General features: G+C 50.5%; 1 protein-coding gene and 1 long non-coding RNA gene across 10 annotated transcripts in view; one reads left to right on the top strand and one right to left on the bottom strand.

Moving 5' to 3' along the window:
* The window catches only part of Gm34280, a 23002-nt gene extending 403 nt beyond the window's left edge, over positions 1-22599 (bottom strand). The window contains exons 1-5 of one of the 2 annotated variants that reach the window (XR_003946841.1): positions 22434-22599; positions 19405-19645; positions 13608-13812; positions 8086-8207; positions 1-2607 (exon numbers count right to left, since the gene is read on the bottom strand). The exon at positions 1-2607 is cut by the window's left edge and continues 403 nt beyond it. This is a non-coding gene — a long non-coding RNA (predicted gene, 34280). Of the gene's footprint in view, positions 2608-8085; positions 8208-13607; positions 13813-19404; positions 19680-22433 lie in introns of those variants that run through there. The other variant, XR_003946842.1, reaches the window with a different exon arrangement.
* Positions 2484-26576, top strand: part of Slco2b1 (solute carrier organic anion transporter family, member 2b1) — a 53537-nt gene continuing 29444 nt past the window's right edge. The window contains exons 1-5 of one of the 8 annotated variants that reach the window (XM_011241638.3): positions 18113-18264; positions 18457-18761; positions 21931-22067; positions 23255-23392; positions 24799-24961. In XM_011241638.3, coding sequence (XP_011239940.1) covers positions 18734-18761; positions 21931-22067; positions 23255-23392; positions 24799-24961 — 466 coding nt within the window. In that variant the 5' untranslated portion in view covers positions 18113-18264; positions 18457-18733. Of the gene's footprint in view, positions 2562-6981; positions 7314-18014; positions 18290-18456; positions 18762-21930; positions 22068-23254; positions 23393-24798; positions 24962-26576 lie in introns of those variants that run through there. The other 7 variants (XM_011241637.3, XM_011241639.1, NM_175316.3 and 4 more) reach the window with 7 other exon arrangements.

Raw genomic sequence — 26576 nt, 5'->3', positions numbered from 1 at the left:
ATGCACCTGGCTTGGGTCTGAACACCAGCCACCAAGCAGCTGTGCACCCTGGGTAGGTGGCTGTGCTCTCTGCCTTGGTTTACCTTTTAATGAGGATGATCAGACAATCCATGTTGGCTTAAGTAAAACTGTGGTGAGATGCTGTGACTGAATGAGTAACTGAGCAGCCAGCTGGGCAGCCCTCACACCACTACACACATGTAAACTCACACGCACATGCACACACAATGCACACCCCTCCCTCTGAGGCTTTGTTCTGGAGAGGCTGAGATTCCTGACTTGTTTTTCTTTAGGATTATGCTGCCCTGTGATAGGTGACCCTAGGGTTCCTCTATCCTTACCCTAAGGTCTTAGATGAGGAAGAGGCATGCAAACCCTATTGGACCCAGAGAGAAGGCAGAGGAATTGGCTCAGGAGGCTCTGCAATGGAGCCAGACCGTGAGGTGCTCTTTAGTCAAGGACCTGGGAACAGAACATGAACCCCTGTTCTTCCAGGAGCTCAGGAAACATTAGTTGTCTGGGAGCTTGGGGGACCAGTGAAGGATTTGAGACGGGCATTAGATCAGAGGAAACGCTCCGGCTCAGAAGTGGAGACGGGGTACGTGGCGCTTCAGTGAGTCCGGGAGGGAGGTTTGGCTTTGGATGTGATGAACATTGGGTGTTACTCCGTGGAGAAGGCTAGGCACAGGAAGTTGGGGGCTTGGAAGGATCTGTGGCAGGGTGTGGAGGACAGACTGGGGTCAGGGACAATGGAATTAAAGCAAAGAGACAGCAAGACAAGGGTCCAGAAAGCAGTTGGAGTGAACTCTGGGTGAAAGGTGGGGCAGGAACAGACAGGAAGGGGAAGGACATTGCCCCACAGGCTGAGGGGAGACACACTGGTGAGAGATAGGTCTGGTTCTGATTGGACTTGGCGCTTCACGTGTGAAAGATCAGTTTCCATGTGAGCCTCGTGTGCCTGAGGTCTCTCCACAGAGCAAGGAGATGCACAGTTCAGGAAGGGGCTGAGCGGGAGCAAGAACCTTGGAGTCACTAGTTGGGGTTCGAATGGTTTCTGTTATATGGGGAGAACTGAGATTTGACAAGGCAAGCGACCAGCCAAGACCACCCAGACAGTCTTCAGTGGAGCAAGTGGTCCAACCCAAGGCATGGGGACTAATGGCTGTGGACCAAGTTCATGACTGGCCTCTGACTCAGAGATCTGACTAGGGATATGGCCTGGGCTCTGATCTTGACCTGTCCCTTGCCAGCTCTGTGACCTTGAACAAATGCTTTAGTTCCTCTGTGTCTCTGCTTCCTCATCTAGAAACTGGAGATTCTAATAGGTTGTTGGGAGCATTGGCTGAGCCAATCCCTGTACTGAGAACAGTGCCGGATGTACTGTGATGTAAGTCTTCATCGATGCGTCCATTTTTAATATTTGGCTTATTTTGGGTGATTTGTGAGTCAGGATCTCACAATGTAGCCCAAACTTGCCTCAAGCTTGTTACATAGTCTAGACTGGCCTCGAACTTAAAGTGAGAGTCTTACCTCAAACTCCTGAGAGCTAGGATTTCAGGTGTACAGGGAGACACCTGGCAACACATTCATTTTACAGCAAGGAGACAGAAGCTTAGAAAACACTAAATAACCACCCACTGCCATGTGGCTGGTCATTAGCTGAGCTCAGGCCTAAATTGCTCTGAAGACTAGGTTGGCTTGTTTATGCAAAACCACCTCCCCTTGATGACCAGATCTTAAAGGTGGTTTCCCATCTCGCATTCAGGAGACTTCAGGGCTAGGGAGATGGCTCAGTGGGTAACACGCTTGTGATGTAAGCATGAGGACCTGAATGTGGATCTCCAGAGCACGTGTAAAGCCTGGCACCACAGGGCAGATCTTTAATTCAGCACTTCTATGGCGACATGAGAGCAGAAAGAGGAGGGTCCTCGTAAGCTCTCAAGCCAGCTAGCCTGGGATGTGCTGTGGTGAGCGAGAGACCTCATACCCTCTCCTATTTTCTGGGGAAATCTACCCTGCCCTTGCCTTTGGGAGGCCACTTCATTTGAAAGACCTGAGACCTGGTCTCTTCCCTTGCTAGGGCCACACAGTATGCTCTCTCTACATATCGAAGAGAGGATAGCATTTGCATAAGGCCAGCATCACCCAGAACACTTGACATGTGTTCTAGAACCGAAGAGACCTTGTGTGCTGAATGGAGGGCATGCTCTGGAGTGACGGCTGTAGGGGAATCTCCAGACGCAAGCTGACAGAACCCTGGATAAACAGCTGTGAGGGATGCAAGGATGCTGGTCCAGGTCCTCTCCTCCCTCTCCCCATAGCAGCAGCAAAGAAGGATCCTGCCTAGCCCAGCCTTAGCCCTAACGTCAGGCTGGCCTTTCCAGAAGTGCCGTGTGAGCCAGGCCCTCTGAGTGAGCATCCCATAAGCCTCTGCAGCTGTGGGTCACTGCTATTCCTGCCTTCTACCCTCAGACTCGCAGTCCATGAGGGAGGAAGTGACTCATCTTCCGGATGAAGTTGGTGGTGTGCTTCCCTGAAGCTGTCACAACTTCTAAAAGTCGGTAAGTAGATAGCATCGTGGCATGCGGTCCTGGAGATCACAGCTTGCTGTTGGAGACAAACGCAGTGTGGGGTTGGATGGACACCCATTGCCCCTTGACAGCTCCACACACAGAAAATGTACTCAGTGTCACCCAGTTGTCCCCCTAAGGTGAGCAAGGTGAGACCAGCATGTCACACACCTGTAACGGCAGCATCAGTTATACACTGTAGCCTGGGCTACAGGAGACCCTGCTTCAAAGAAATAATACTGACAACAAAAATGTGGGGGGTGGGGAAGCATGGTAAACTAGGTATGGAGGTTCACACTTGTAATCTCTTCACTGGGGAGTCTGAGACAGGAGACTGGATGTGAGTTCTGGGACAGCAAGGCTACAAAATGAGACTGTCTCTAAAAGATGGAAGTTAAAAATCAACCAAAGCCAGTGCATCCTACCACTATAAAAATGAAGTAGAACATCTGGCAAGTGGAAAAGCCAGGACAGCTCACACAAACAAAGCATCCTTGTTTGTTTGGCTCTGGTCCTTCCTTCCAAAGGCCCCTTCAGACCTTTCTAGAATCTGGGATCAAAGGCCAGGGTGCAGATCTCCCCTCTGCCTCCAGGGGGCAATGTTGCAAAAATCTTTCAGGGAGCCAGGCTTTTCCTTCAGTGGTTCCTTCCAGACCTTCTCTGGTTCCCACTGTCCACCTGACTCTGTCTGCACCCTCACCCCCACTTTGTGTCCCCTCCAGCTTTGCTGTACCCATCAATGTCGTCTCCCCAAGGACACATGGTATTAATAACTGTAACCCCATTTTAACACTTCAGCTTATGCAATCCTTCCAAAGAATGGGACCCTTTCCGGCCATCTCCCTATTTTATAATAAGGAAACTAACAAGCAGGCAGAAGCAGGACCATAGAGATGACACAGTGACAGCTGGAGGTCCCATAAGAGACCCCCTCAAGTACCCACTGATGCCTGGCCAGTCCGCTGAGCTCCCAGTTTGCCCTTGAGCTTCCTTCTGTCCGAGGGGAGGGGTTTTCTGGTGATGTATTGCCTTGGGGCTGTCAGTCAGGTCGGGCTGGCCTGATGCTCACCTGCTGTGATTGACTTCCTCCCCTAACTCTGCTTCCAGAACCACAGGTCATCAACATCATCACGGCTGCCATATCGATAATGGGGATGTGTCTGCTCAACTCTCAGAACTTAGCAAGCACTAATCCATCCATCAGCTCGTCCCAGCCTTGACAGCTCTAGGGAGGCATTTCACAGACAAGGGCACGGAGGATCAGAGAGGGCAATCAACTGACTCCAAGTTAGCCTGAGAGTTCTCTCTAGAGAGGGAATTTTGTCTCCTTGCAAAGGAGCCACCCATTCTCTAGGAGATGATGATGCTCTGTGTGGTGCTGCCCGGAGGTTCCTTATCTTTTTACCCGCCGAGGAGGACACTGGGCTCCAGAAAATTCTTGCTGGGTCAGAATTGAAGCATCCAGTGCCTAAAAAGCATCAGATGACCGAAGTCCTGCTCTCTGGGAAACAGGCCTGTCACTTGCAGGGGAGAAGGCTGTTTCTAGCCCAGCACGGAGGCAGTGGGAGCCAGGGGGCAGCTGCTGAGACAACAGAGTCTGGTATGTGTGGTACCCCCATACCACAGTCTGTCAGGTGGAAGGAGTTCCCGAGAGCAAAGCAGTGGCAGTAAGCAAACGTGGACGAGCCAAAGGGTTCATGGCAGAGCCCCTTCTAGAGTCCCCTTTATCCAGCTGGCCTGCCGACCATGAGGTGTCTAAATGAGCTGCATTTCCTCAGGGTAGAAAGGACCGGCAAAAAGGGAAAGTCCAGACCCTTAGCCAGATGGAGGCTACTTTTCCTCTACTGGCCAGGGAAAGAAACTCAGGGTGAAGTAGACAGGCACTCCCAATGAGCCTCACTCAGTCTCACAATCTGAAGATGGGACATTGAATTAAAAGAGCTCTACATTCCTTCCCACACTGACCTCAGTACAACAGACGTATCTGACACGGATGTCCTTAACTCACAGCTCACCTCTTGCTAGAGAGAAACGTGTGTGTGTGTGTGTGTGTGTGTGTGTGTGTAGAGGATGGGATGTGTTGGGGTGGGTGGGTGCAGGGTCGGGTGCAGGGGAGGGCTCTGAGCAAATCACCTCTCTGAGTGGTAGTGTGAGGCTTGGCAGTGAGGAAAGACAAGCAAGGCATTGCCTTCCCTGGACGGACCTAAGGAGCCCTGCAAGAAGCAGGTCTGCACAGCAGGGATCTGAGCCCAAGGCAGTGGCCCAGGCTTGGACCACCCAGGCTTGCTGAAGACCCTCATTTGCTACCGAGCTAGCCTAGAGCTCATTTATAGATATCCGCTCCCTGACTGACGAGGCAGAGGGAAGTGAGAATGGAGGTGCTGAGGATGCAGTTTGGAGGTTTGGGGGGAAGGTGTCTCTGACTACTACTCCCCTTATCTGCCGAGCAAGGTCACAGTGACCATCAGGCTCTCCCTGCAGCTTGATGGTTTAAGGCCATGATCACTTAACAGATGGTAAGACCGAGTCCTAAGGAGCGGAGGATTTGCCCGGTGTCCCACAGCAGGGTTGTGACAGAGCTGGGACCAGAATGGAGCTCAGCAATCTAGTTCCCTGCATCCTTCTTCCTGCAACCCGAAGCAGATGGCTCCACAGATGAAATCTCCTGTTGTGTCAGGTTTACAGAAAGGCCCGTCTCTACGTGGGCTACTCAGAGAGAAGGGCCCTGGTTCTGCCAACAGCTCAGGGTTTTACAACAACGTCAGGCTTGGCAGGAACCACAGGACCATGAGAATGTCAAGGATGCTGGGAGCTGCAGAGTTTTGCAAGCCATGCCAACAGCAGGCGAAGCTTTAAAAAGGCATCAAGTTTCGCAAACAATGGGAATCTGCAGATGGTGCTAGGATCCACACAGCCCATGGGGCTGTGCAGTGTGCAGGCTGCAGCAAACAGCAATGTTCCCAAGTACACGAGGCCAGGGAGCAAGGCAGCAAGCACAGAGCTTAGGGCTCCTGTGGATGGGACCCAACTCAACTACTAGTTCAGGAACTGTCTGAGGACCTGTTAGCTCAAGTTTCATAGGCTGACCTTTGTTCCACCTAAGCACATCTGAGTCCATGAATATTCTGGTTTCATACAAAAAGCCTCAGTTCCTGAGGCTAAGTCAGTGATAAGAGAGTTTCTAAGGGACCCTCCTTCTTGCAGCTCTGTACCAGTGATTTGATATCTTGAAGGTTCTCTGTCTTCCAGTCTCTAGGAAAACTCGCTGCTGACTTTGGACTGAAGGGTGAGAGCCCAGATCTACTCTGGCTTCCCAATTAGGACAGAGTCTTCTTTCTGTCAGTCCGTCACAATTGCTGGCCTTCATCCACGGTCACGTGCTCATATTGCTGGTCCTTCAATGACACCTTCACTCAGAAAGCGTTGGGCATCTGGCTGAGTGCCTAAGCTCCAGCCAGATCTGTATCTCAGATGTCCCAGCTTTCTATGGCCAAGTGGGCTAAAGGAAGCTCTCTATCATTCCGAGGAAGCTAGACTCTCAACTCACATCCCCACTCTATGCACAGGTCTCCTTTTGGAGATGGAGTTGTGCTCATTTCTGTATCAAATTGGGGCCAACTCTTCCCTGAGAAGAGAGCCTGGGTTGAAGGGCATGCCTGGTTCTAGCATGATGGGTGGGGGTGGGGAGCAGCAAGACATGTTTTCCCAGCAAGTGGGGTGCTCTGTGGCATGTGACTCAGACTGTGAAATGGAGGAATCCAAGGCTGTTGGATGAATGGGCCCTAGGGAGCCTCCCCAGCCCAGTGAAGGCCCTGCCTCTTGCCCCTCCCTCCAGTTCAGCCTCTGGCCTCCAGGCTTGGCTTCTCTATTTATTGTCGCACTCTTCACACCACAAGAACTCCTGTGATGCCTGTCCCTTGGCTAGGGCCAGCACTGGGATGGGATCATTCTTCCAGCCATCTAGAAGACCTTTGTCCAGACATCTCTTAAGAATTTCACGTTTACTGTTTTGTCTTGCTTCCTTTCCCCCTCCCTTCCTTCCCCTTTCATCTAGGTGGCGCAGATGGCAAGGGCAGATATTAGTGAGAGATGAGGGAGACAGGGCAGAGGCTCAGAGGGAAGCAAAGGCTTGCTTCAGAGCTCATAGAGGGTTGGGAAGACAGCAGCCCCACAGGAAAAGCAGCTCAGGCGGTGACTAGGATTGCAGCAAAGAGACTGAACATTCTGGAATGTTTGTCTCTAGAATGGTCCTGAACTTAAGAGCCATAAACAGCTTCTCACTCTGGCCTCTGCTGCTCCCACAGGAAATAACCATAAGCCTCAGGGAGGGACCAGCCTCCTCACTGCATGGGGGCTGGACCTAAACAAACCCGCCTCCTTTGCAACTCCTGGTCCTGGGCTGTCCCAACCAGAGATCAGAGGAATTCATGGAACCAAAGAAACAGACACTGCAAGGGTTGGGGGGTCTAAAGCTAGATAAAGGAGCAAGTTCCCAGAAGAGCTCTCAGGGAGGGGTCAGTTTGAGCAGGGCTTCTACCACACCTGACCTGGAGGCAGCTGCTGTCTAGTGTGGCCAAATAAATATAGCCTAGTGAGGGACAGTCCTACCTTGATGGTCCCTGCTGCTCTCTCAGGAGCTGTCTCCCGTTGTCCACTGGCAGGCTCACTTCCTCTCTGCTAAGCTCCAGGTTGGACTGGGGGCCACAATTCTCTGCATTTCCCCAGCCATGGGGCCCAGAATAGGTAAGTCTGGGGGACGGAACGGAAGGAATTGGGAGGGAGCCTGGAGGCTTCTCCAGCCACAGGAAAGGGGGGAGACTATATATAGTGCCTCTGTGGTGTGCTGAGGAGACAGAGGCTTAGTTCTGCACAGAACAAGCCCCTCTCCCCTGGTCTGTGGACCTCAGAGAGGGTATATGAGTGAATGAGAGGGGCAGGAAGGGAAGCCAGTTTACTGGGCTGGAGACAGGGAGCCAAGCCAAGCCACTCTGCTGAGCTAGAGACCCAAGACCTTAGAAAGGCCAGCCTACCCAGCCTCATTAAGCTAATCCCCAACACTCATCACCCCCACACCGGTGTGAGGGAGGCAACGTAGAGATGGATGGACAAAGTAGAGGACCACAGAGAAGAAGCAGAGAGAGACACACACAGAGAGAGAGAGAGAGAGAGAGAGAGAGAGACAGAGACAGAGACAGAGACAGAGACAGAGAGACAGAGAGAGAGAGAAAGAGACAGAGAGACAGAGAGAATGTGCAAACAGACACAGGAACCAACAGGTGTCAGCAGGACAGAGGGGCAGACTAGGAGCAGGACAGAGGAACAGACACAACATGGCTCTGAAGGAAAGTCACAGCAAGGACCTGGAGGGTGAGAGGGGAGTGTCAGTGTGAGCCAGAAAGACAGAAAACCACCAACCCACAGGGACAAATGCTCAAAGGGACTGACAGACAGATTTCAGACACAATCCACAGGATCCACACAGAGAGGGCACTCTGAGAGGCCTGCTGACACTTACCTGGAGTGGGTAATGGTGGGGTCTGAGGAGGCTAGAGGGGAAGTGTCTGGAAACTTCCTGAGGCCAAGTGTGGAGTGGTGAGAGGAAAGCACAGAGTGGCCAGGTCAGAGTGACAGACCCACCTGTGACAATGGTGGAACAGAAGGTCTTTACACAGGGAGTCCGGGCTGGATGCCCTACAGTAACCCTTGGCCTCCCTGCCACTGCCTGTCTGCTGCAGTGATGGCTTCACACCCACCCAAGCAAGGCCAGGCTTGCCTCCAGGCCAAACAGACTCAGCAGTGTAACAGACACAGTTTGGGGACCCTGGGACACCAGGAAGGGTGGGGATGGGTATTTGCTCTAAGGAGGCTTTATTGGAGAGAGGAAGATGCGGTCAGGTTGAGGGAAGGGTTGGGCTTTATTTTGGGTTTGGTGCCAAAGGATTTGCTTGTAGTTCAGGTTCAGCTCTGACATGCCTCTCTCTGGCCTCTGCCTCCATTGTGCAGGGATCACAGGTGGGCACCCCTGACCCAGGCATAATAGGATGGTTTCACTGGGTTTATGAGCTACGGACAAACACAATTCCTATTTACCTCTTCAGTACAAATGCAGGGATTGGAGATCCCGTGACAGGGGAGAAACTTACACTCTTAGTTCTGCATTGGCCTCCCCCCTATAAAGGCTTGGCTCTGGGTTCTCTAACTGATCTCTGACACATATATAACAGGAAGCTACTATGAGTTCTTGCACTGAGACACCAGCAGGAGACACAGCTTGAGGTGGCCTCCCTCTGGAGTCATCTGTATCCCTCATCCTGTCCACTGTACTGAGCCTCCCTCTGGTGCTTTGGTCAGGCTCAGAACAGTGGACAGGAATAGGGACACAGATGACTCTCAGTCTTTGAAGAGCCCAGGGCCAGCTGTTCTACTAGAGACAGACAGACACCAAAAGGGGATGAGAGTCAGATGTGTCTCCCACAGAGCTAGCCTGACAGTTTGCATGTGCCCTTGGGTAGCTGAGTTCCCTTGTTTGCGCAGGGAGAAAACTAATATTCCCAAACTGTCCCTATGGTGAGAGCCAGGGAAACCACTCTCTGGCCTCTATACCCTTGCTAGGGAGTCCTTGCCCACTGCAAATTTTCTTGAGAAATTTGACATTTCCAACATTTCCAAATAAAGCCTACCTGGGGCCACTGTCCAAGCCAGAGGAAGCCCCTGCTAGCCACCATGCACAGTGTTAGCCACCAGACACACAGCCCAGTTCATCCTTGCTTACTCTAGGTGTGGCCACTGTGGCTAGCTTGCTGTCGTACTCTGTTTAAGTGAGATCTTTCCAGGGAAGATAGAGGAGTTGAGGGAGAGAACCATCAGCCTCATGTTCAAATCCCAGCTCTGCCCCATGGACTTTATGGGAACTCAATGAAATTTTCCCTCCCTTTTAACAAACAGGTGAGGAAACAGATACTCAGAGAGGGCAAGTGACTTGTCCAAGATCACCCAGCAATTAACCTGCAGGATAGAGACCAGAACACTCATCTTTCTCATATTGGTACTCTCTCCTCTCTGTCACTTGCTTTCTTATCCTCACTCCATACTGATGAACTCTGGCCTACCTTGTGCACTTTTCCACTGTCTCCCCACAAAACGAATTATTTTTGGGGTGCCACTGACTTGGGAGCAGTCATGGGGCGGGGTGTTACTTCTCCCATGACTGGTCTTGGAAGTGCCAGATGCTGGTCTGGCCTTGACCTTAGCAAGGGATCATGGAGTCCATGCCCAGTCTGCCTGCCTGTATCCCTTTCAGGGACTCTAGTTCTCTATTTTCATAGTCGGTGGCAGGGATAGTCCCTTGGTCTCCCATTGTGCTTATAAACTTGGTCTGTGGAGGGAACAGCAGGGCAGAGGCCTCTCTGCAGAGACTGACTGGGCCTTTAAATCAGTATGGGGGATTGAAGCATATAGGGGCTTTGAGAATGGAAGGAGCCCATGTTAGTGGGATAGAAGGTGTGAGAGACAAGACCCACTGGGACCAGAGTTGGGATGATGGGACTGTCCAGTGAGTAACTGGTTCTGTGTCCCAGGTCCCAGCTCTGTGGTGCCCATCTGTGGTGCCCATCAGTGGTAGAGCTCAGGCCTAGCATGCTCAGAGTCCTAAGGTCAATGCCCAGGATCCCAGAAAAGAAAGAAGGAATGAGAGAGAGAGAGAGAGAGAGAGAGAGAGAGAGAATGGGGGTGTCAAACTGAAAGATAAAGCTAATTGTTTTTCTAATTTCAACTGTCATGTTTTTCTTTTTGTGGTGGTGGATAAGTGTATCTTAAATGAAATTGATTATGAACATGTAAAACCCCAGGTGAAGCTCCGTGGCTTCAGAATGGCAGACCTCAAACTACGTAGCCGTTCACTGAGATACAGTTTGGGATTAAGGCAGTGTTTGAGTGACGGTTTTAATCTAACCGTGTGATGCTTGTATTTGTAATCTCACTACAATAAAGGCATTTTTTGTTAAAGGAAAATAATAATGAAAAGAAGAAGAAGAAAAAGCCAAAGTTTGAAAAAAGTTTTTTTGAAAAAAAAAGCTGGCCCGCATTGGGGAAGCAGGTCTACATCCAGATCTGGTAGAGGATTCTATTGGAGGGAGCACCAGCCAGCAAGGCCTGAACAGAATGTACATTCTAGAAGGGCAAGTGGGCTGGCGATGTTTGTAGGCTCAGTGAGCAATCAGGTTAAGGGAGGAGGCTACTGGAGATACCTGAGAAAAGCCAACAGACTCTGACACTAGGAGTTCATATGGCTCCCTGGGCATATAGACTAGCTTAGAGTCCACTGGGGCTCTAGAAGGATGTGAAGAGCTAAGTGGCCAGGCCTCGGTGATCTGTGTCCTGGGATATTCATCCTGACCTTACTTGTGCATCACAGCTCTGTGAGTTCAAGTCAGCTTCTGCCCCGTTTACAAATGAGGAAAAGAAGCCAATGACCTGTGACCTCAGACCACACATCTGATCAGAGTCAGACTCTGCAACTCCCAAGCCCCCTGTGGAGTCTGAGCTCTTAGTGGCCTCCCTTTGTCCTCTTTCTTCAGAATCACACTGAAGGTGCCCCAGGTCCAGCCCCTGCCTGGTGTCCACAGGGGTGACCTTATGTGTGGCAGCTGAGCCTTACTAAGGCCCCCAGACTCGTGCTGTGATGCAGGAATGAGAAAATGGGTTCAAACAGAGTGCCTGATGAGCTTTCTTCTGGTGCAGGGGGAAGCAGCATGGCCTCGGGCCAATGGCTTCGTGTTTAGATAAGGAGACTGTCTTGCTTCCCCAAGGCTCAGGACACCCCCCCCCACCCCAACGTCTAGTCCTTATTTTTAAGGTTATCTTGGGTTTACATGGGATAATCAGGGCCAGAACTGGGAACAGAAAGTCCCAGCACTTGGCCCCTGACCCAACTCGGAAACCACCAGAGTGCCTTCCCCCACCCTCCATCCTGACAGAGCTCCCTCTAAAATCAACAGCTAGACCTTGAGGTCATTTTTCCCCCACCAGACCACTCAGGGGTCCGTCCAAAAGGAATTTCCCCCAAATGACAGCCAAGCCCAGCTGCTGTCTGGAGACTCCCCTCCACACTTTCTGCTGTGGACTCGTTCTCCTTCATAATGCTAGAAACTAGAGCTTGAGGCCCCACAGTCACTCTGTATCAACATGGCTACCCCCAACTATAGCCCAGGCTCCAGTCTGGTCAGCTACCTCATGAGGACGAGCTCAACTCAATTAACAAGCTTGCTCTTCAGCTGGACTGGGGTGAGACCTGAGAAGCAATGGGCAGGGAGAGGGAGGCCAGTCCATCAGGGGTATGGCATGAATAAGGGCCGAGAGGATTAATCTGGGGGATGGCAGGAGTCTACGGGGGCTGGAGGACTATGTTCTGCAGGAATGGATAGATGAAGCCCGAGGCTCTCAGTGGCCTTGAACTTGAGACTGGGAGTCTAGACCTCTGGTGTAGAGGAGTGTAGAGAGAAGGGAGGGAGCTTGCCTCTGAGATCTGCAAAGTATCAGGCCCAGGGCATTTCCTATGAGACTGGCTGATGTGTTTTGTAATGTGGTGGAAGGGGATGCCTTAGCAGGCCCACACTGAGGCATTCCTCCCCTGAGGTGCCAGTCTAGTATAAAATGACATTTATTTGGGGACATAAGAAGGGAGGTTGAAAAGGGAATAGGGGCAGAGAAAGAGAGGAGACAGAGGAGGACAGAGAGGAAGGAAGAGAGAAAGAGGTGAGAGAGAGAAAGAGGAGAGAGAGAGCAGAGCAGAGAGTGAGAGAGTGAGAGAGAGAGAGAGAGAGAGAGAGAGAGAGAGAGAGGAGAGCAAAGAGAGATGGGTCAGAGAGAGGAAGGCCAAGCAGTCCTTTTATAGCAAACCAGGTTCATACCTGGATGCTGTTGCTAGGTAACTGATGGCAGAGTCTAGAAGAAACTGGCAAAGAAGGAAACTGAGGCTTAGGCAAAAAGAAAAAGAAAAAAAAGGGGGGGGGGACCCGTCTAAGGTCATACTAATACTGTGCTGAGCAAACCAAGTTTTGTATCCTAAGTATTTTGTCTAGAGCAGTTCAGCAGATTTACAACCATCTCTGTCTGGATAGGCCACAGCTCAGCACTGATCTGATCAGCTGATAAGAAGCTGATAAGAAAGGCATAAGTAGCAAGAGAGTGGCCAGCTGACCACGGCTGAAGAGTTGTGGGGATGGCCTCGGGACTGCAAGAGCACCTGCAGGAGAAAGACCAACCTGAGGGAGCTGGGCTGCAGTCTGCAGGAGGCCAGGACGTCTTAGGAGGTAGGGCTCAGGAGATGCCCCCAGTTCACACCTCTGGAAAGGGGTCTGCCACCATCTTGAGGAATGAGATGGCTCAGTCACTATCTGCCACCTAGACGCCACCCTCCCCAGGCTTAGACACTGCCTTTGGTAATGGGAGCTAGTAGCTTTCCCAGTGAGTCCAATCCACTATCCTGGAAGGTGAGTCTGATGGCGGTCTCCTTTCTCTCTGCTCTGTTTGGACACAGGGTAGGACAGGTTCAGACCTTCATCCCCTTTCAACCTTTATGCTGTCACACCACTGCTGTGGCCACCTTCTTCCTCCTCTTTCCCTTCCCCTTCCCCTTGCCTTTCTTCAAGAAGCCTTCTGCTCCAGGCGTCTCCATTGTTTCCATATCTTTGCCAGACTTGCTGTCTCAATGCTGGGCACCATCCCTGACTCAGAGTGTGAGGTTCTTTTTTTATGATTATATTTTAATAGTGTGTGTGTATGTGCACACACGTGCGCGTATGCACAGCACGGTACACTTGACTGTGCACTTCTGAAGATCAGAAGACAACTTGGAGGAGCCTGTCTTCTTCTTCCAACAAGTGAATTCTGGGAATAGAAAGTCAAGTGCTTTTCCCACAGAGCCTTCTCCCTGGCCCTGGAATGAATCATTACTCTCACTTCGAGAACCAAAGACACACCACTTGTGTGTCTGCTATGACTGGATACGTTCTGGGCTCCTTTGGCTTGTTTCCTTACCTTCAAAGTGTTTTAGCAAACCCAGGCGCCCTATCCAGGTGGCTCCCAAGCTCAGGGTTCTGGGGCAGATGAGGAAATCCACAAGCAGGAGAAAGGGGTCCAGGAAATGTACAAGAGACACCCCTCTGCTGAGGCTCCAGCGGGGCAAACTGCTCTGAGCAGGCATAGCACCATGGACAGCTGAGTCCATACCAGATCTGCTGATCTTTCAAGACAAAAACAAAAATCTGCAGTTAGCTGTGAAAGTTTCTGATTTAAAAAAAAAAAAAATGCTGGCAATGAATTGAAAAACATTCAGCAAGCCAGCATTTTGCAGGCTTCAAAACAAATCCCAGAGCCAGAAGCGCCTCCAGGCAGGACAAGTCCAGAGGCTGCCTCAAGGCTGAATGAAGGCCCTGGGCCAGGGTTTCCCTGTCACAACCTCTGCCTTTTCTATGTGTGGTGTGCAGGTCCTTTGATGACCTGACATAGTGTGTATATGTGTTTAGCACCGTGTGTGTGTGTGTGTGTGTGTGTGTGTGTGTGTGCGCGCGCGCGTGTGTGGAGAGAGAGAGAGAGAGAGAGAGAGAGAGAGAGAGAGAGAGAGAGAGTAAGGATGGGTGTGGTGTTTCTTCTTATACACCAAAGTTAGAAAAATAACAAAAACAAATCCTGGAATGCAGCTGAAGAGCACAGGAACTTGGGGTAAAGGCAGGGTGGAGACTGGATGGTGGGGAGAGACAAAGCGCTGCTAATGGGGGTAGAGAGTGAGGGGGTGGGAGGTGAGGGGGGAGTGGCTTCCAGTGGGGTCTGTGCTGCTTCCCGGATCAGATGAAAGTAACTAAGCTGAGTCTTCCATAAGCAGGAAATAAGTTATTCTGAGGCCTGGTGGCCAGACTTGCAAACAAACCTGCTGGTGAGTTTGGGGCCAAGGCTGACACAGTGAGTCTTTGAAGTTGAGCAAGCCCTTAGTCTCACATCCTCCCTGTGGGTGGTGGGCAGCAATGTCCATTGTCCCAACCTTACTGAAGCCAGGAGGAGCCATCTGATTGCCAGCCATAAAGCCATGGTCCTAGGTTTCGCTTTCTGTAAGGCACTAGCTAGAACATTCTATAGAAAGTATCATGTCTTGACTCTTTCAGATTCAAGCCTTGGCATTTCTTGGCAGCTGTTGCTGTAGTTTTCCAAAAGGCTCCAACCCACACTTTGGTTGAGGATCTCTAGGCTGAGACCCTCTCAACTTTCTCCCCACTTTTCCTTTCTTAGCCCTTTCAGATCACAGAAAGAAACACCTGACTGACCAGTGAGCTGACCCACAAGCTACAGAAAGCTACAGAACAGGCTGGTAAAATGACAGATGGCAATGTGGCCACCTTTGACAACTCACAGAAGGGAGGCTGGGACAGAATAAGAAGTGACCAGAATAAGAAGCGACTGTCATTCTATTTGTTCCAAGGCCATCAGTGCAGATCTGATGGCTGACATCAGGAGCCCAGCAGTCAGACAGATCTGGGCTCACATCCAGATATCCATTCTCCACCTCTGGGATTCTTTTCCAAGCTTGTTTGCCCACAGGCATCCCAAGCCCTGGTTGCACACTCTGAGGATGTGCAGATACGTGGGCGCCCAATGTAGTCCTGCATTTGGTGCTCCCTGCTCTGCAGTAGCCCTGCTTCCCCCTCAGATCACAATGGAACACACTAGATGTGCATGCTGACACATGTCCAAGCTCTTGGTGAGCTTGGGACCACTCTGGTCTACACTCTAAGTTTCAGGCCAGTCAGATCTACATAGTGAGACCCTGTTTAAAAAAAATAAAAGGCGAAAGAAAGAAAGATAGGAAGGAAGGGAGGGAGGGAGGGAGGGAGGGAGAGAGAGAGAGAGAGAGAGAGAGAGAGAGAGAGAGAGAGAGAGAGAGAGAGAGAGAGAGAGAGAGAGAGTCCAGAGACCACTGTTTAGTAGGGTCTTCAATGGCCGCCCCACCACTGCCCACAGAGAGAGCTTTCATCCAGCTCACTGGTTCTAGTTCTATATGTAACAATAACTCATTGCTTCGTGTAAGCAGACTTTAGTAGAAGCAGGTGGTGTTTCATGGCAGGACAAATCACTGAGAGCAGGATGAACTCTCTACCAGGGAAACAAGTGCCACTTAGTAACATCGGAGGTTCCCAGTGAGGTAAATTTCTTGAGAGCCACAGCTGAGTAGACCCTGCAGTGTCTCTCTGGGCTTTGTCTGATCAGCAGCAGAGCTGAAAAACTGGAAATTTGTTTCAAAACCTTTCAGTGCAGTGGGGAAGGGTGGCCAGAGACCTGAGATAAGAACCACAGCGTGGCGGTGCAGGATGGGTGGAAACTATAAAATGGCATGGACCTGGGGCAGGAGGGACCAAAGGTTCTGAAGATGCCAGGCATGGCAGTGCGTGCAGGTAATTCCAGCACTCAGGAGCCTGAGACAGAAGGCTTGCAAATTTGAGATCATCTTGGACTACGTAGGGAGACTCTCTCTGTTGATAGGAAAGAAAGGGGGAGAGAAGAGAGAGGGAGAGAGAGGAAGGAGAGAGAAAATAGAGAGAAGGGAACAAAAAGGAAGGAAGAAAGGGAGGGAGAGAGGCAGGGAAGAAGAGAGGAGAGACTAGCTGGGAGCAGGATAAAGGGAAGACCCTGGGGGCCAGTATTCTGTTGATGGTTCCCCCTGAAGAGTTGATCAGATTAATGAAGTCCTGTATTGAACAGTTTAACCACTTGCTTGGACTGAACAAACTAAGAAGAGGGGGAAAAATGTGTCTGAAGACCAGCAGGGCCATGTGTGTGGGGACAGGCCATGACTCTAGAGGTCCAGTGTGCAGGTCCAGTGTGCAGGTAGGCACATTGGGCGAGCGAGTAGCCTGGGTTCTCGTGGGTGCCTCCTGCACTGGGGAGGAGGCATTGGATGTGAGAAGCCAAAGGGACTATGTGGCTTCTACGGCTACATAGCTGAACTGTAGCTTCTTGTGCTCGGTCTCAGTTAGGGTCACCGTTGCGGTGACAAAACAGCATGACCAAAAAGCCAGTTGAGGAGGAAAGGGTTTATTTTGCTTACACTTCCATATTGCTATTCATCATCTAAGGAAATCAAGACAGGAACTCAAGCAGGACAGGGACCTGGAGGCAGGAGCTGATACAGAGGCCATGAAAAGGTGCTGCTTACTGACTTATTCCTCATGGCTTGCCCAACCTGTGGATGGCACCACTCACAATGGGCTGGGCGCTCAGCCATCAATCACTGATAAAGCAAATATCTCACAGCTACATCTTATGAAGGCATTTTCTCAATTAAGGTTCTCTCCTTTCAGATAACTCTAGTTTGTGTGTCAAGTTGACATAAGTCCAGCCAGCCCAGGCTCTAAACCTGAGTCACTGCCTCTAGGGCCATTGAGTGCAATCAGAGAGAATTCAGTTCTCAGGGTCTTGTGGTTGACTGGAGCCTAGAGGAAGGAAGGAAAAGGGTAATCTAGAGACAGTCTATGGCTCTGCCAGAACAAAGAAGATAATTTGGAAGCAGGAGGTAGCTCCAGTTGGGATGTGTTGTCTTAGACATTTTGGAAGATTTATCTGGGATTAGTGGAAAATGGCTCTTTGGTGGGTGCCAGTCAGAAGTCCAGCCCTGGGAGACACCTGCCTCATGGGCCTAAGGAAATAGAAGAGATTTTCTGTCCTTCATTGATCCTGGCTTCATTCCCGAGACACTGACAAAAGACAGACTAGCAAGATAGAAACACACAGTATTATTTAGTCTAAAGTCCCTAAGATATGGGAGTCTTCAGTAGAAACATGAAGAAATGGAAAAGTGTGTGTGTTTTTATGCTACGTCTGATGACGTATCTGATTGTGGAGGGGGACGCAAGTGGATAAATGGGGCATGACGTGATGGTGACAAACTGAGGGAGGGGGACTTAGCCAAGTCTGTGTTGAAATGCTTCAAATGAGAGGAGAGGGGAAGGTCAGTGAGTAACTTGCCTAGGTCACTGACCTACCTGCTGGGGTGGGGGGGGGTACATCTGACTTCTGCTGTCTTTTCCATCACCACCATGCCATACTTGGGAGCAGTGTGTCGTAGGTCCTGTCTGTAGATAATGTCATCCATAGCTGTAAGCCGAGGAAGTTGGAGCTCAGAAAGAACAAGAGACCTGTTCAGGCTCACCTTGGAGGCTTGAGGGGAGCTTGAGGAAGCCTGTATTCATTTCTACATTTGCAGGCGTTGCATTTTGCAGTCTGACTCTAGGAGGTACTATGCATTGGAAAGTGGTACTGAGCCTTTCCGGGAATGAGTGATCAGGGAGGGAAGGGCCAGGCTGTTCTCTCAAATATTCCCCCCTTCCCATGTGACTGCAGCTGGACTGAGCACCAGCTCTTGTTCATGAGAGCAGCCTTGCACCACAGGCTCGCCCTGACCAGCTCCTAAAGAGCAGTTTTGGCTGGCAGATGTTCGGGGAGATGACTGCTCTCAAAGCCCAGAGCATATTGCTGGGCTTCTTCCCCAACCCAAAGAGTAGAACATTGGACTTTGTGCACCAGAAATAGATATTTCGCTAACGGACAGAATGAGCCAGGAAGACTTTGAGCTTTGGCAGAGGAGGCTGAGGTGGAAGCTTCAGGAAGACCCAGAGTGAGGCTGCAAGTAGAAGCTCACCTAAGGCAAGTGAGTGGCGCTTTGGGAAGAACAGGTGAGAGGGCAGAGAGGAGAGGGGATGTGACTGTTGTATAGGGAGCATTGTCTCCAGCGTGCTCAGGAGCTTTGGGCTGGGGGATGCATGTTTTGAGCTGGACTGCTGACTTCTTCTTGTCCCTCATCCATTCTTTGCATTTTATTCTGAGCTATTCCTTCACTTAGGTGACTTCAGACCTTCCATCTGAGCTTCCAACAACCCCAGACCTGTTGTCTGGTTGACCAGGATTTGGGGTATGCTGGCCCTGCTGCCAAGGTGACCTGGCTAGGTTAGAGTGTGCCAAGACAGAAAAAGACGTTTGTGCTTTCTCTCAGTTTGGATCTGTCCAAGGAGGGCTGTTAAGTTTAACATCTGGACTGAGCTGCTGGGATCCCTTCTCAGAGGCTTGGAGATTCAACGGACACAGGACACAGAGCTCTGAAAAGCATTCATGTGCTGTGTATGCATATCAAGACCCAGATGGCAGCCGGTGGGTGACAGGCTTCTTTCTGCTGGTGAGGGGAGCTTAGGTTCAGAAGTGGTCCTCTCAGTGTCGTCTCCTCCTCCTCCTCCTCCTCCTCCTCCTCCTCCTCCTCTCTCCCTCTCTCCCTCTCTCCCTCTCTCCCTCTCTCCCTCTCTCCCTCTCTCTCTCTCTCTCTCTCTCTCTCTCTCTCTCTCTCTCTCTCTCTCTCTCTCTCTCTCTCTGTTTTTTTTTTTTTGAGACAGGGTTTCTCTGTATAGCCCTGGCTGTCCTGGAACCCACTCTGTAGACCAGGCTGGCCTCGAACTCAGAAATCCACCTGCCTCTGCCTCTGCCTCCCAAGTGCTGGGATTAAAGGCGTGCACCACCACTGCCTGGCTTCCCCTCTTCAGTGATCTCAGCAGTCTCCTCCTCTTTCCCCTTCCCAGTGATGCCCCTCCCACCTCCTCCCTGCCAGGTGTTGCTCTCCTCTGTTTCCTCTGGATGTTTGTGACCCAAAAGGAACTCCTCCCAGTCATACGCACTTCCATTTCCTGAAAAGTTTCCAGCTAGCGTCTAGGCATTTCTCTGGAGAGTTATAAAAATGATAAATATGAACATAAAAAGATGCCCGCCATCATAATCAAACCATCCATGTCCCCATTACACCTACCTGGGTGGCCATCACTGAAAAGGCTGCCCATAACTTATCAGAAAAGGTGTAGAGAGACTGGAATGTTGCTGGTGGGCTTGGAAATGGCGTATCTCTCCATGTTCCTTGAACAAGCCTGACAAGGGGAGGGAATGCAGTGCCCTTCTCCATTGGGCCTGCTCACACCTAGTCAATCACCCCATGTGGCAGGGCCAGCATGCTCTAGGTCCAGGCCAACCAGATGACAGGGCTGGAGCTGAGCCTAGAAGAGTTGCAGCAAACAGTCAGATGGTTTCTCCAACAGTCAAACACAGATCTGTCATGGGACCCAGTGATTCCACTCCCAGATGTGTGCCCATGAGAACTGAGCGTGCATGTCCCATGAAAGGCTACAGTGACTGTTCATAATACCCCAAATGGCCCAAGTGTTTATCGGTTGATGAATATATACATCAACAAAATGTAATCTACACTTCATGACGGAGTGCCATCATCTGTACCAACTCATGAAGCATTGACAGAAGCTACAGTGTTGAGCACCCTTGGATATATTATGGAATTTAAAACATTAGTTACAGGTGACCAACCACATAGTAGATCATTTCATCTATGTAACATGTCCAGAATAGAAAACCTACAACACCAGGAAGTAAATTTGGGTTTCCAGAACCCTGCTAAGGAGGAATGAGAAGTGACTTCTTAGTGCCGGGCTTCCTGCTATGGAAAGGGAGAGTTTTGGAACTGGACAGTGGTGATGGCTGTATATGAACATACAAAACCCAAAATGCACTTTACCCCTTGGCTCTGGATTGTGAGTTTTACGGCATGTGAATTATACCTTATCAGTCATTTCACTAGTTAGAGTCTGATACCTGATCATAAAACAACCTAAGGGAAGTTGTATTTGGGCTCATAGGTACAATCTATCACTATGGAGAAGATGTAGCCCAGTTACATTGTATGTACAGTCGGCAGACAGAGAGAGTCCAGTGCTGGTATACCTGTTGTCTTATTGTATATCCCTTTGTCTATTGTATTTAGTCAGAGACCACAGGCCAGCGGATGGTGCCACATCATGCTAAGTGGCCCTTCCTCAGTTAAACCCCTCTGGAACCTACCCTCAGACACGCCCAAAGATATGTCTGCTAGGTGATTGTAAATCCCAGAGTTGACAATCACAATTAACCATGATATGTGTTAATGGTTCTCAAGGCTGGGGGGATGGCTTTTAGTGGTTAAGGGAGTGCCCTGTTCTGTGGAAGACCTGAGTTCCATTCCCATCATCCACATCAGTGGCTCCCAAACGTTTGGAGCCCCAGCCCCAGGAAATACAGGGCCTCTGGCCTCTATGGACGTGTGGGCACATACCTACACACACACACGTTTAAAAGTGATCTTTGGAGGACAAAGGGGCAGGGGGAGAGGACGCTGGAGAGATGACTCAGTGGTTAAGAGTATGCATTGCTCTTCCAAAGGTCCTGAGTTCAACTCCCGGCACCCACATGGCACCTTACAACTGTCCAATGCCATCTTCTGGTATGCAGATGTACATGCAGGCAAAGTACCCATATACATAAAATACATACATACATACATACATAAATCATTAAAAAAAAATTAGTCCTCAAGTTCCAAGGCACCTTGTGTGAGGAGCACAAAACCTTGGCCTGTGGAGGTTCAGGGTCTCAGTTGCCCTTTTTGAGTTTTCTTCCCAGAATGGAGATAGAATCCACTGCCTCAGAAGTGTTTTTAGGTCTCCAGCAGGCCATGAAATGAGGGGAAACTGTAGCCTGTGGTGAGGGGGACATGGAACAATAGAGGAGGCTTCCCACAGGAAATGGAGGGGGTCGTGCAGGGGAAGCTCTGGTCTCCAGCTGAAAGGATGTTGTAGAGTTCTGTAGGCGGTACTTCTGGGGTTTCCACTGAGAGCCAGAAGCAGGAGATAGTAACGGACATGTTGCTATAGTTACTATGTGAGAAAGCCACCATGGTACTGAGATCAGGGGTCCCAAACAGCTCTGAGTCTGTTTGTCCAGGCAAAGGTTCTGTGACATGCATTCTGAGTAGCTGTGTGCTTTGATGCATGGCTTGCAGACATGACTGCTTGGCTCTGTGGCTATGTACATGATGCTGTCCTATGAGGACAAGAGGTATCTGTCTGATAAAGGGAAAGCCTTTATCCCTTAGCTCGGGAGTCAACATTGACCCCCACCCCTAGTCTAAAGCCTACTGAAAGACCACACAGCTCATACTTAGTATGAGGGTGGTTGTCCCAGAGCTTGCTGTGGGGGAAAAGGGACTCTTTCTGTCTCTTTCAGAAGTGTGTGCCTGGACAGAGGAAAGGTCTCCAACAGGAACACATGGGACCCATGTTCTCACAGGAAAGTCCCTCCCAGGGGGTCTCATCAGAAAGGCTGATGAGACCGACTCTCAGACCTCCATAACTACCCAGGTCACTGTTTCTGGAAACAGTATACTGCACGGGTCAAGGGCTTTTATCTGGGATTTTATCTCATCACTGGGTTGGATGTCCCATTGGACCCATAGGTGAGGGGCCCCGGATGCCAGACAGGAGCACCAAGACCACAATGGGCACAGAAGATATGCATGAAAGGAAAGTCAGTGTGGAGCCTCAGGACTCACATCAGGATGCACAGCCCCGCGGGATGTTCCACAACATCAAGGTATGCACGGGCAGGGCAGGGCAGAGCAGGGCAGGGCAGGACAGGGCAGGGCAAGGCAGGGCAGGGCAGGGCAGGGCAGGGACCACCCAGCCCAGCTTGGTACCCCAGACCAAGTGTCTGCCTTCTCACTTCTTCTCTTTGAGGATGAGTCTGTGAGATGACTCAAGGAAGCTCTTAGCTTGGTTCTGGGCACAAAGAAGGCGACCAGGCTCTCCTTGCAGAGGTTGATAGTGTTAGCCTATAGATGATAGGGGTGGGGGATCCCTTGCCGATCAATCCCTTGGAGAAATGGAGATAAACCCTGCAGTCCTAAACCTGTGTGAGTACTGAAGTTTTGGCATCACAACAAGGGCCTGAAAGACTCACCCAATAGATGTCGGATCCCGTGCAAGGTGCTGCACACCGGCTCTTCTCTGTTACAGCTTTAGTGAAAGAATGAACTTACTAGGTGAGTGTTCTCCCGCTGAGCCCACCACAGCCCTCGAGGCCTGACTCTCCTCAGTGATCCTAGGTGGGGCTCCTGCCTTTGCACTAATGAAGAAATCGAGGCTCCAAAGTACTAAGAAAATATGTTAAGCTCTGGCCTAAGTTCTCCCGGATTTTGCTTCTTAGAAGCAAGCTTTTCTTCCTCTAGGAGGTTTGCCAGCTTTTTCCGGGAAGGCTGGGTTGTTTGGGGTGAGGTGGGGTGGGACAGCTTGGGGAAGTCAGAAAAGGGAGTGTACTCCTTCAGAGCATCCCCGTGAAAATGGGTGCGAGTGGGGAGGAGAGCCTTCTGGGGAAGAGGACAGTGCTACAGAGCCGGGAGGAAGGTCCAACCCAACCCCTGGGGAGATCAGAGGGTCGGAAGGGTACTGATGCTCCTATTTTTAGTCAAGTGTGTCTCTGGGAGCACCCATGTCCCCAAGTTCTACCTCACTTTGTCAACCTGAGTGAGACTCCATGGGCTACTCCAATTAACTAACTCTTTTCTTCTCTCCCTCTCCCTCCCTTCCTCCATCCCTCCCTCCTCTCTTCCTCATCTCTTCCCTCCCTCTTGTTCTCTCCTCTCATATGTCTGCCTTCCCTGACTCTGTTTACCCATCTTCTATCCCTTGCTCATCTTTCGGCCACGTTCTCCTCTCCCTCTGTCCCCCATGACTTCTGATGGTGTCCGTTCACCTGCCACTATCACTTCCTCTCTCCTACAGTTCTTTGTCCTATGTCACAGTCTACTGCAGCTGACACAGCTCATGATCTCTGGCTACCTCAAGAGCTCCATCTCCACAGTGGAAAAGCGCTTTGGGCTGTCCAGCCAGATCTCAGGGCTGCTAGCTGCTTTCAATGAGGTACTGTTCTTAGCACCACCAACCCCCCCACTCAGAAGTGCGTGCTGAGCAAGCCCTGCACGCCAACCTCCACTCGCCCCCTTTCGTATACCCATAAACATTTCCTCCCCAGGCCCACATGCAGCCCCCAACACTGCCTGCTCCCCAAATCTCTCATAGCTCTCCTCTTGCAGCATCCTGGCCCAGGCTGGAAGCCCAGAAAAGCCTCCTCATTCCTTGATCGTCCTAGTAGGAAAAAGGACCTAGCCATCATGCCCTTAGGAGCCCTTTGCTAGAGAACAGGAGATATTTTCTAGTTTGCCAGAGTTGGGTAAACACCCACCCTCCTTGTGGCTCCTTTGTGTCTTGGATCCTGTAGCTATTGTCTGTCCCAGGAAGGAATCACAGAGAGTCACTTCTGTCCCTGAGAGAGGCTCCAGTTACGTGCAGGACACCCTTTGACTGACCTTGGAGTGACAAGAGGGAGGGGTGATACTGCAGCGGAGGTCTGGCCCCAGGATACCCAGGATCTACAGGTCCCTGCCTGTGGCCCTCAGCCAGGCAGGGAGAAGCTGAGCGACACATTCAGATTCAGTGGAAATCAGTTCTGCTGGGCCTCAGCCATCTCCCACCAGATGTTGTCTCTCTTAGAGAAAGGAAGGCTCTTCTCTCTCAAGGCCCATCAGACTTCTGTCAAATACTTTTCCTTGGATAATGTGCCCACCAGCTGCACAGCATCCCATTCCCAGATGGGTCTCAGCGTAATGCTACTCTTAGATCTCACATGTGGGAAGGGAAAGTCAGTCCACTTAGTAAATGGGGAAAGTCCCTCTACCCCAGTCAATACCCCTGCAAACCCTGTTGATATGGCCCACTCCCTTTGAGGACCCTGGAGCTCGCCCACTCCACCTGTAGCTCCCTGAGATTATGAGTCTAAAACTTGAAGTTCCAAGCCTTAACCCCCTGATGTTAGACTGTATCTTTCATTCTTGAGGCCATGAAGCTCTGAATCCCTTCCCTGATCACCCTCCTCCAAAGTGAACTTGACCAGCCAGCTTTTTCCTTATTTTTCTCCTCTAAAAAGGCAACAAGACCCTTCCCTTTCCTAGGAAGACTCAAAATCTGCATGCTGTTGTCAGTTTTGTGTTCTGTTTGTTGTTGAGATAGGGCCTCACTACATAGCCCAGGCTGACCTTGACTTCCCAGCTATGCCCTGGCCACACTCTCTGGAGTACTTAGATGGTAGGCATGAGCCAACATGCCTGGCTTAGAATCTCCATTCCAAACACATCCAGATGGTTCTTATTCAAACCAGCCATCCCAGTGTACAAATGGGCACACTAAAGGTAGCCAGCCACAGAGAGGATGGCAGCGGCCCTTGGGTTGTGGACTCTGGCGTGCCTTCATTCTCATTTCATCCTTTGCAGGTAGGGAATGTATCCTTGATCTTATTTGTGAGCTATTTCGGCAGCCGAGTGCACAGACCCCGGATGATCGGCTATGGGGCTCTCCTGGTGGCCACGGCAGGCCTGCTCATGGCACTCCCTCACTTCATCTCAGAACCATACCGCTATGACCACAGCAGCTCCGGTAAGAGACTGGGCAGGAGATGACCGAGAGACTTCAATCCTGAGCATGGAGCCCATCCCCAAGTCTGCATCCAGGATGGGCATCACTGTCCAGAGTACCTGATAGTCCTCCCTAGCTCATCCCAGTCTCTCTGGTCCCAGTTCATGGTAGGAAAGGTAGCTGTAGGGCAGAGGTGAAATCTAGTCTTCTCTGGGCGAGGACCTGCTCATATGTCTCGGTGGAGTTTTGAGGTGGGAGTGAATTTATAGGACAGCCTGCTTTAGGGCCTGGCACACAGAGGCTTCTTGTGAGAAGTCTATAGAATAAAATAAAGGCATCCTATGGTGCTTCCTGGATGCCAGGCATAGGTTGAAGCATTTTGTTTGTATTTGTGCATTTAATTCACACAAACATTCAAAACAGAGAAGCCAGGCTTGGTGGAACACTTGGGAGGCAGAAGCAGGAAGATAGGAAGTTCTAGGCTCTCCTTGGCTATATATTGAGCCAAGGGCCAGCCTATGATACATGAGACTATGTCTCATAAAAGAAGGGGGGAAAAGAACCAATGCTCGAATGAGTAAGATGGATATAGTAAATATATTAATAATAATAAAAATAAATTTTAACAGGATTTTGTTGAAAGCCCAGTTGACAAAGAAAGATGTCTCTTAGAACAAGCATCTTGAATATTCACTTTTCTTTCCTCTTGCATCCATCTATCCATCCATCCATCCATCCATCCATCCATCCATCCACTAATTCATCTATCCAATGGTTCATGAAAGACATCTACAATACTGCCTACTCTGTACCCAACCCCTTAGGGCACTCAGCCTTCTCTCCAGGAGACTCCCAGCCCTGGAGAGGAGACAGGCAGGCAGACAGACAGACAGACAGACAGACAGACAGACAGACAGACAGACAGACAGAAAACTTAGCATGTGGGTTTTGTCTCTGAAGTGCTAAGACCTGGAGGGGAGACTGTGAAGCAGACATATCCTGGAAGTTATAGATGGAGTGAATATGGCCATTCTACCTGAGTGCATAGAAGATGGGGAGAGGAAGCCCCGGGTAGGGGATGAAGACAGATAGCTAGAAGGAGCTACCAAGGGCTAGAGGAAGTGGCATGGTGGCAAGGGGGGGGGGGGAATGAACATTGCAGGGAGTGGGGTGCAGCACAAACAGGGTCCCCCAAAGTGACACAGTGTAGAGAGCATGAAGAAGGCAGAGAATCACGCTTGGTGGTTCATGCCTAACATCCTAGCACTCAGAAGGCAGAGGCATGTCGATGGCCACACGTTTGAGGTCACCTTGGGATACATAGTGAATTCCAGGCTGCTCAGGCTACATTGTAAGCTCTTGTTTCTTACTTTAAAAAAAAGAAATGCTGAGTGGGTTTCTAGAGCTGAGAGGATGGCCGTCAACAGGTCAACAGGGAATCTTAGGATGCTGCGAAGAAGTACTTCCTCATGGATTTTTTGCCCAGAACTTCCACTTTAGCAGAGATTTTTCTGTGCAAGGTTACACTTTGGCCTCCTGGCTGGTTCTGAACTCTTCTCATGTCTGAGCCTCAGTGTTCACAAGATCAGCTTAAAGGGTACCATGACTCTAAGCTCCAAACACTCTCCCTGCTCTG

This window comes from Mus musculus, chromosome 7, assembly GCF_000001635.26.
Source record: "Mus musculus strain C57BL/6J chromosome 7, GRCm38.p6 C57BL/6J".
Lineage (NCBI taxonomy): Eukaryota > Metazoa > Chordata > Mammalia > Rodentia > Muridae > Mus > Mus musculus.
The sequence above is the reverse complement of the archived record's forward strand: the minus strand, read 5'-3'. Positions and strand labels throughout refer to the sequence as shown.